This window comes from Branchiostoma floridae, chromosome 5, assembly GCF_000003815.2.
Source record: "Branchiostoma floridae strain S238N-H82 chromosome 5, Bfl_VNyyK, whole genome shotgun sequence".
NCBI lineage: Eukaryota > Metazoa > Chordata > Leptocardii > Amphioxiformes > Branchiostomatidae > Branchiostoma > Branchiostoma floridae.
Window position 1 is genome coordinate 13567146 of NC_049983.1, and position 8627 is coordinate 13575772.

General features: G+C 43.4%; 3 protein-coding genes across 3 annotated transcripts in view; 2 read left to right on the plus strand and 1 right to left on the minus strand.

Moving 5' to 3' along the window:
* Nucleotides 1-215: 215 nt before the first annotated feature.
* On the plus strand, nt 216-1357 carry LOC118416202. Its single transcript, XM_035821283.1, has 3 exons — nt 216-456; nt 838-986; nt 1201-1357. The coding sequence occupies exons 1-3, from the start codon at nt 400-402 to the stop codon at nt 1355-1357; spliced, it is 363 nt and encodes a 120-aa protein (XP_035677176.1). The 5' UTR covers nt 216-399.
* A 352-nt stretch (nt 1358-1709) lies between these two features.
* Nucleotides 1710-4722, plus strand: LOC118415313 (intermediate conductance calcium-activated potassium channel protein 4-like). Its single transcript, XM_035819819.1, has 7 exons — nt 1710-1955; nt 2127-2333; nt 2556-2757; nt 2870-3064; nt 3195-3331; nt 3498-3761; nt 3929-4722. Exons 1-7 carry the CDS (start codon nt 1758-1760, stop codon nt 4067-4069), a joined length of 1344 nt encoding a protein of 447 aa, XP_035675712.1. The 5' UTR covers nt 1710-1757; the 3' UTR covers nt 4070-4722.
* Nucleotides 4723-4758: 36 nt separating this feature from the next.
* The window catches only part of LOC118416203 (dynein heavy chain 3, axonemal-like), a gene marked incomplete in the record, with an annotated part of 48280 nt that continues 44411 nt past the window's right edge, over nt 4759-8627 (minus strand). Inside the window, 6 exon segments of the mRNA XM_035821284.1 lie at nt 4759-5831; nt 6037-6208; nt 6540-6806; nt 7061-7243; nt 7462-8052; nt 8243-8446. Coding sequence (XP_035677177.1) covers nt 5686-5831; nt 6037-6208; nt 6540-6806; nt 7061-7243; nt 7462-8052; nt 8243-8446 — 1563 coding nt within the window.

The window sequence follows — 8627 nt, forward strand, 5'->3', positions numbered from 1 at the left end:
ACAGATATGCACAGAATTACAATTATGTATGTATTGTTCAGACCAATTGATATAGAAGTAAGCCATGTAGTATAGGATACTAATCTTTCATGAAGTAAATTCAGTAGAATTGATTTCTGCTGTGTTGTGATACGCACTAAACCAGGGGAAATAAGGTCATAGAATACGTGTACTAGAACCTGTTTCTTACGTTGTGCTCTATCGAACACACCCACCATTCAATCTTTGTTTGGCGACTGTTTCAAAAAGAACGCCCAGTGAGTTGAGCAAAAAAGAAGGGGACTTTTAAATTCAATGGAGACAGTGGCAAAAATGGTTCACCCGGGGGAATAGCAGGTGCCAATATGTCAGGACGTCTAACAGGTGTGTCCAGGTTCTTCAAGAGTCACGGGATCCAGGATGTGGAGAGCCAGGGTTTGCCGAGAGTGGCGTCAGGTGCGGGCAATCAAGGACAAGGTGAGTCGCGAAGGATGGGTGATTCATAATCATAAAGATGACGGCGATATAAAACAGCAACTTTGCTGGACAAACTTAGGTTTGTGACATATCGATCAAAATCTTTCGCACACAACGGTTGCCGTTTAAAGTGACTCGTGTGTATCAGGGGGGTGCACTCTACTAAAATGCCATGCGTATGATAGTCTTGTCTTTGATGCACACAACAACGCGTCCCTGCAATATGACCTTTTTCGGAGAGCACATGAGCATGTAACTTCGTTATTTCTTTTATAATTAAGTGATATTCTGAAACGTCAGATGAAGACCACGTAGCCTTTTGCTTTATCTTTTACGATTCTTGGATATTTTCCCGATGCCTTGTGTGACATCTTTGTTCAGGTGTCTGGGTCACCTGTTCCAGGAGTCCAAACGGTGGAACGGTTGAAAGTAGAGCTCGGAAAGAGCAAAAAGCGGACCTCAACGTACCTTCTACTGTCAGCCTACATGGCCGTGATACTTACTTTTCCTGACGTGGAGTTGAATTACAGGTAACTCCTTGGGTTCAGTTAGTCTAAAGTGGCTGAAATATGTGTTGCTGATGTAAAATGATAGCCATGGAAAATGAATAGAATGTATTACATGTCTAGCGCCTAAAAACTTCTCGTTGACTGATATGAAGAAATATAGAGAATGGATGCGAAACTGCTTTATGTTGAGCAATTTTGTGTTTGGTCCATTAGCAATCAGTCATTTTCCCCCCAGATCACGACAAAACTACGACACAAGCTACAGCTCTGTTCACGAGATGTTTTCTGCCGCTCCGGGGATGTTCATAGCGGGGTTCGTCATCAGCGTTGTCTTGACGCTTCTGTCTCTGGGGATGTTCATAGCGGGGTTCGTCATCAGCGTTGTCAGTTAAGGTTGATTTTGCAAGACAGAAGAAGGTTCATAGTTCATATCCCACAACCAACGTATGTCTTGTTAGCATTTGGTCCATCATAGTTCATATCCCACAACCAACGTATGTCTTGTTAGCATTTGGTCCAAGTGAAGTCCCTCTCTTTCCTTTGATCGATGCTTCCTTAACGTATGCTAAAGGTAAAAAGAGGGTTATAGAGTATAATGTAATATAAATATATTTCACAGAGACAACAGAGGTTTATGTTATTTGGCACAAATGAAATCGTGGCGCTTAAGAACAGACCAATCAGAGCTTTTTTATCCACTAGTTTCCCCAATTGAGAAAAACATACTCTTTCAGCCCTCTGTCATATGTGTCAAACTCAAGGGTCAGATGTCTCTATGATAGGTACTACAAAATGGAACTGGACCTACTGAAGATCCGACACCGTGTTCCCGAGAACGCCAGTTTGTTTAAAGTTCCATCCCGGTACCGCTTGGCGATAGAACTCTTCGTCAACTTCCTTCACGTTCCTCCCATACTGCATATTTACGTGCCACCAGAACTGCAGCTCATCGTGTTGTTGAGATTTTATCACCTGTTCCGATTCCTAAAGGTGAGAGATATATGAGTGTATTTGTTGCTGACATTTAACCACTTGATTCTAAATAAAACTTTTGATAAACAACATCTTCGAAATCTCCGCTGTTGTGTTTTGTCACAACGGTACGAACCCCATCACTTCCCGTTTTTTATTGTTTTCTAAAGTCCTTGTGTACACCCTTAGAACCACAACACCATTGCGAAGTCCGCGTCCATTCGTCTGCTGGTGTCCTTCATGCAGAAGGATCTAAGTGACGCCTTTCAGTTCAAGTCGTTCTTCATGAAGCACCCGTTTTCGATCATCTTCACGCTGTACCTGTTCGACGCGTTCGTGATTGGATACGTGGTGTTTGTCCTGGACAGAGCTTCTGGCATGTACAGGAGTTACTCGGTGGGTCATTCATTACTGATATTTGATTGTTAAGCAACAGGGTTAAAAGTCAAAGTAGTTTCTGAGAACGCACACTGCATCGAACGCACGTTTTGGAACCGATGACCCCCGCTCATTGACTTTACAAGGTCCGATTTGCACAATCTTCACACGGATTGGTTATGATTAAAAAGGCGCATATTCCTGGATCACAAACACACGTTTTGTTTCCTTTTTTTCCAGGATGTCGCATGGTTAATGGTAGTTACGATGACGTCGCTCGGCTTCGGTGATATCGTCCCGAACAGCGTGGGCGGGCGCGTGTTCATCAGCCTCTCGTCCATCTACGGCATCCTTCTCATGGCGCTGGTCATCGGGATTGTGCAACAGCTGCTTACTCTTACCGATGATGAGAGACGGGTTCTGGCGTACGACGAATTTAACAGTGGGTGCATCTGTGTGGAACTCAAGTACCTTTCCAATAGACTAAATCATTTCTTCAACAAAACAATAAAGATATTAATTGTCCCCATTCCATAATATCTCTATCTTCCTAGAATTCACCAAGAACAGAAAGTCCGGAGCAGCCCGCTGTATCCAGGCTGTGTGGCGTATCTACAACTGTAAGAAGTACGGCAGGTACAGGGGCATTGCTGAGAACGAGTCGGCTCAACGCCTGCGTTTCAAGCTGCTACTCCACCAGCTGTACGTCGCACTTAATGACTGGCGGCAGATGAGTAGGTTAGACATCGGTAAGTTGTACTGGGCGTGGGACCCATATAATCCGACAAACAAATTTCTGAAAACATTCACAGAATACTGATATGTGAGTCTATTGCGGCTGTTTGGTACCCGAATTACATGATCTATTCCCACCCTCAGATCATCGGCTGCGGGAATCCATGGCGGAGAGTTTGAACACAACGATGACTAACGTGGACCGGAAGGTGGAAACTCTGGATGCGAAACTGGCTAAACGGCGGAGATCATCCCTAACACACGATGGACTCCCTCAACAGGTAATTTCACACACAAGGACATGCTTAAGTGAGACCTTTTAATGCTTTACGAGAATCCTGATAAAACATTAAACCGAATCGGTGTGTCTTTTGTGCTACGGTATTGTCCACAGTCTCCACAACTTAAGAACGAACTATTTCGTCGTCCTTTGCAAATTTACTACAGCACCACAAGACTCCCCTGGCCAAGTCGCCGTCCATACCCGAGCATCCTTCCACGCCGTTCCATGCTTCTTCATCCTCACCACTGCCGCCCATCGCTGGCAGACTCCCCCCGATATCTGCCGGTCCAGCCGTCGGGCATATGTCTCTTCCCCCGATCCAGCCCTCTGCGTCAGGCCCGGCACCTGTCATCCCAGAGGAGCAGGCCATTGAATCCATACTTAAGCATGTGGAGCGGTTGGAGCAACGGACGAAGAAGTTCTTTGACGTACGTAAATAGCCCTTCTTATCTAAATCAAATTAGGCTGGTCTAATACAGATGTAGTCGTCATAAGTAACGCTTTAGACATTTCATTGTAGCAAATGCGGTTGCCGTTGAGATGTTGAAGGTAAGGAATATATAGCTAAACTGACGTTTGCTGTGCACTCATACAGAATGTCATGGAAGAGACGGCTTCCATTCGGTTGCTGACTATCTCAGCGATGAACCACATGAGCTCCAAGTCCCGCCGGGAGAAGGACGGCCTGCCCCAGCTGAGCCTACCCTCACTGGTAGAGGTGGCAGAAGACAGCTAGACAACAACGTTGCTTGGAATCCACTTATCAAAGCCTTATCTGCTTTCTTTTATGGCATATTTTGTGTTGAAAATTTAATTAACGTCTTTGATAGTCAATTGCGTGTTTGCTCATAGAAGATGTTGTTCTAACTGATAAAATAGAGGAAGAAGGATGTAGTTCATCGAGCGCCAAACCATAATGTCTTCAGCCTGACAAGCGGACTTGTCCTTGGTGCTGAAACTGCTGTACACCTAGTCGTGAATTTAATACACTCGTTTGTGTTGGACACAAATGTTCTTGAACCACATCTGTGACCCCGTTACTATGTCCTTACAACTGATTTTTCTCTCTTCACATACAAATGGCCATAATGACTTGATTTTGTGGATGGCTTCCACCGGACATCCTCAGATATGAGAAAAAAGTCTTGATTTCTTACATCTAAGTGATGACGAAGGCTATAGGCTATGAATTAATTGAACACTCCAAACAGTTAATTACTTGTCATGTGTTGTTATTGTTTAGGCAACAATTCCCAGATGTGATATTAGCTTAGGTAACAACAGTAGTTTGATATACATGGTTCACTCCACAAAAAGCAACTATTACTAGATTTGACCGCTATCTATCATACCAGTTTTGTAAAGTGTATGTAGTTGCCTTTAGCCACTGGAGGCGTGATCAGCTATATGATTGATATTTTACGGTTTTCAACAAAAGGACGTTTATTCAACATGAGAATCTCAGTAAATACAAAAATATAATTCCCCAATAGTTCACTTTAATTATTTGCGTATATACACTAATTGGGCTGAATTAAAGACTGTGCATCCTCACTTGGTATAGCTGACTACATTTTGCTCCACTTCAATAAACATTGTTCTTAAGCAGCAATTTGCTCTTAACTCTTTGATTCCATGGGCATGGGATAATGCATTTTCTGATAGAACATCTGATGATATCATTTTCAGGGAGCGGCTCACAAAACACTTTATACAAAAGCAGAACAAAAATATGTACACATTCAATTAATTCTCCTTATTTCTAATTGTGATCCTCTGTTACAAGTTGCACATTGCTTCTGGTAAAATAACATGATTATATACTCTCTTGATTACTGCTATTATGTACATCATGAAAGATAATCTTTCAAGCTGAAATTTTTTATCCAAAGTTCCATCATTCATTACACATGGAATTGTAGTGCACTTAAGTTTTTTAAATGTTGCAAGATTCTTTAGTTTGTTTATGGTGAAGATTGACTGCACCCATGTATACAGAAATGTACAAGTCACGTAAATGTTAGCTCAGTGATATAACGTTTAAATCAACATTCTCTACAAACATGACAAAAAGTTTCAAACAAAAGTGTGAGGGACCAATAAATCAAATGCTGTTGGATTAAATGTTAGAATAGTGGAGGTAGTTATTACAATGTACACATAGATGTTATCAGTTACTTGTAGTTGGGCAACTGTATTACAAATTAATCTGTATTCTTTCTCAAGTGTAATACTTAAAATATGGGGAACTGGTGTGCTAAGACTAGAGATTGTATTTGATAGCTATCCTGGCTTATGGTGAGATGGGGGGCAACGCTGAGTGATGAGGTTGTGGCAGCCATGGCACAGGCATTAGTCATTAAGCTGACAGAGGCCAGCCACGCCGCGGATGATCCAGTGGTCCTGTGGTTGGTCGGTTGGCAACTGGATACTCAGCACGTAGTTTGTGGAGTGGCCAGTCGTTGAGAGGACCCCACGCCGCGCACTTGTCTTATACACTGTGGATGGAACATTTAACGCAATTATCATTTGGTCACAACTTTCTGACATTCCTTTTTTGTATTCAACATCAAACACTGTTACACCAAGAGAGGTTGCTTGGAGTTTCATTCTTTACAAATGTTTACAGATTTACATAGGTCTTGAAAGTACTTTACATGCAGCTGGCAAGTTTAATGACAAAAAAAAAGAAGAAATCTTTACCTGGACACTCATAGGTTGCCTTTTCTGTGATCTCAGATATCTTTCCTGGTTTGAGCCATATGACTGGCAGGGTGTCGTAAAGGATTTTGGGTAGAGACTCTGCGAGAAGTCCTTTCTGTCGGTCCCAACGTGCGCCCTCAAGGAACAGGCCCCTCACATAGACTCCATCAGTCTGACGAAAATAAAAATGGCTTTTTCAATTTACATTCAGCATTAGTTCATACTCAAATATATGTAACTGTATCAACTCATCCTAATTCTGACAGATTGGTCTTACTATTAGATTGATTATCTTCATACTGATAATTCCTGAGGATACATGTATTTTGGAATGGTCTTAGATGATCTTAGATGAAGCAAACACTTCTATTTATCAATATGAACAGTGTCACAGTTCAATCCGTCCAATGATGTTAGCAAAACTTTGATTTTTGGGGGGTTTGGTGGGTGAAACTTTACATCAAGGTAAAATGATGATATTGCTTAATAAGTGTAGACCCTACCGGTTTGCCTGGCATCTTCTTCTCCTCCTTCTGTACAAAGAACTCAAAGGCCAGGTGGTCAATGGGGATCTTGTACTTCCTGGCATAGTTCTGGATGGCCCCAGTCATGAAGGAGTGGGTGAAGTAGAACCCTGATAACCAGAACACATGGGGAGGACCGCCATCTATCCACACCTGGAAGAACTGCAGCCTTGCTATCAGGTCAGCAATGTAGCTGCCCAGTGGCTTGAGAGAAGGGTAGGACTTGGCAGCCCACATTGCTGGGATCTGAAATAAAGAGAGAAGAAACATTACAAATACTGAGGGAATCGCCAAATGTTTTAAAGTCACATCTTCAGGATTCTTTATTTTCTGTCCCTGATATACCTGGTGCTCTGAATTGAAAGTCGGATTTTAAGGGAGGATTGCAGCAGATGGCATGAGAATACCCTCTCTAACACATGTACAACCATCCTGGGAATATCCACACTCCTGATGCTTCATTAAAATAATGCTGTATATCACTGAAAGGTGTGTTTTACCTTTCCCACCATCATGCTGTCAAACACATCCTCCAGTTCTGACGACATGACCACCAGCCCGTTGGTGGCCTTGCGGATGTCCTGCAGACTGGTGCGGATCACCGTGATGAGGCGGTTGAACCGGATCAGCTCCTGAACCAGGACAGTGTTCATGGACTCCTCATAACGGACTGGGTACTTGGTCTGAAATGAAAATGATGAGGATGGTAACTTAGGTGAAGGGAAACAAGGATACATGTTCTAACAGAAAAAAGTCAAAATTCTAATGATTCAATTTAGAAGACATTTATCACTTGATTAGTAAAGATTTTCTTTTAGTTCTATTGTTAATATGGATGGCCTAGTGTGAATTGACAGGTGCAAGTAGTGCTTGCTTGTGAGCTAGCTAAGCCATGAATCACCTGCACTTGCTCCAAGTTGAAGTTAGGAGGGATCTTGGAGAGGATATCCGAGGCCAGCTCCAGGATGAGGTCCTCTGCAGACTTGCCTCCCCCTGCTGCCTGTCGAGGCTGGGTCAGCAGGATCCCGTCCAGCAGCTGCTGCGTCTCCTGCTGCTCCTTGGAGATGTCTGCATTCTCGTGGAGACCGAACACCTCAGGGTGTGGTGTCCATGGCAACGCTCGCACATACTCCACAAAGGAGTCGTAGCTACCTTGCTGAGGTGCGTAGTACAGGCCACTGGGGGATAACTTGTACTCATCATCCTGGGTGATCTGTGGGCAGTAGAAGATGGCCAGTATGCTGGTGAGCAGGCGACGGTCACGCTCGTCAGTCACCCGACCCCCGTAGTTGCATTCTCCGGTCAGATACGTCAGGGCATCTAGTGGAACCTTGTCGTAGTCGTTGAGGAACATTTGGAGTTGCTTGACGCTGATCCTGAGGTCGGACTCGTTGAACTCGTATGGAATGTTCCATCCCAGGGGACCAAAGTTACGCCGCTCCTGGACTAGTGCGTGGAAGAAGCACAGACCAAACAGCAGCTTCTGCCAATGCTGCAATAAATACATACAATATACGTCAGCTATACACATGTGCATCAAAATGAACTTACACTCTATATCACTCTTTGTCTTTTTACAAGTTGTTGTGAGGCAGATCTGCCTGTATTATAAACATTTCGACAGGAACACTGAGTTATTAACATTCGGACTGTCCTAATGAAGTAACACCACATCTGTGTACCTTAGGTTTATTGCATCCATTGAAGAAGTCTGGGTCACTGATAGGATCATTCAGGTAGGACCTGAGCAGGTTTGCCTTCAGACCCTTGGGTGGTTCATTGGTCATCTTCACACCATTCTGCAGGGCTGAGACAGGGAAGGCTGGGGAGGGGTAGGACGTCAGCCACAGCCGGAACTCTGGCTTTGTCTTCTCAGGATCTGTGATTACCTATCAGAAAGAAAGAAAGATATCTTTACATACCTGATACTGCCATAGGGACCCTCAGCTTTTCATTGAATTTGGTTAGAAATTGATACAATGTGAAGTTTGCTACATGTCATTTGACCAGAACTTTGATGATGTAAAATGAAGTTTGATGATGCTGTATCCACTCAGTGCTATGTGG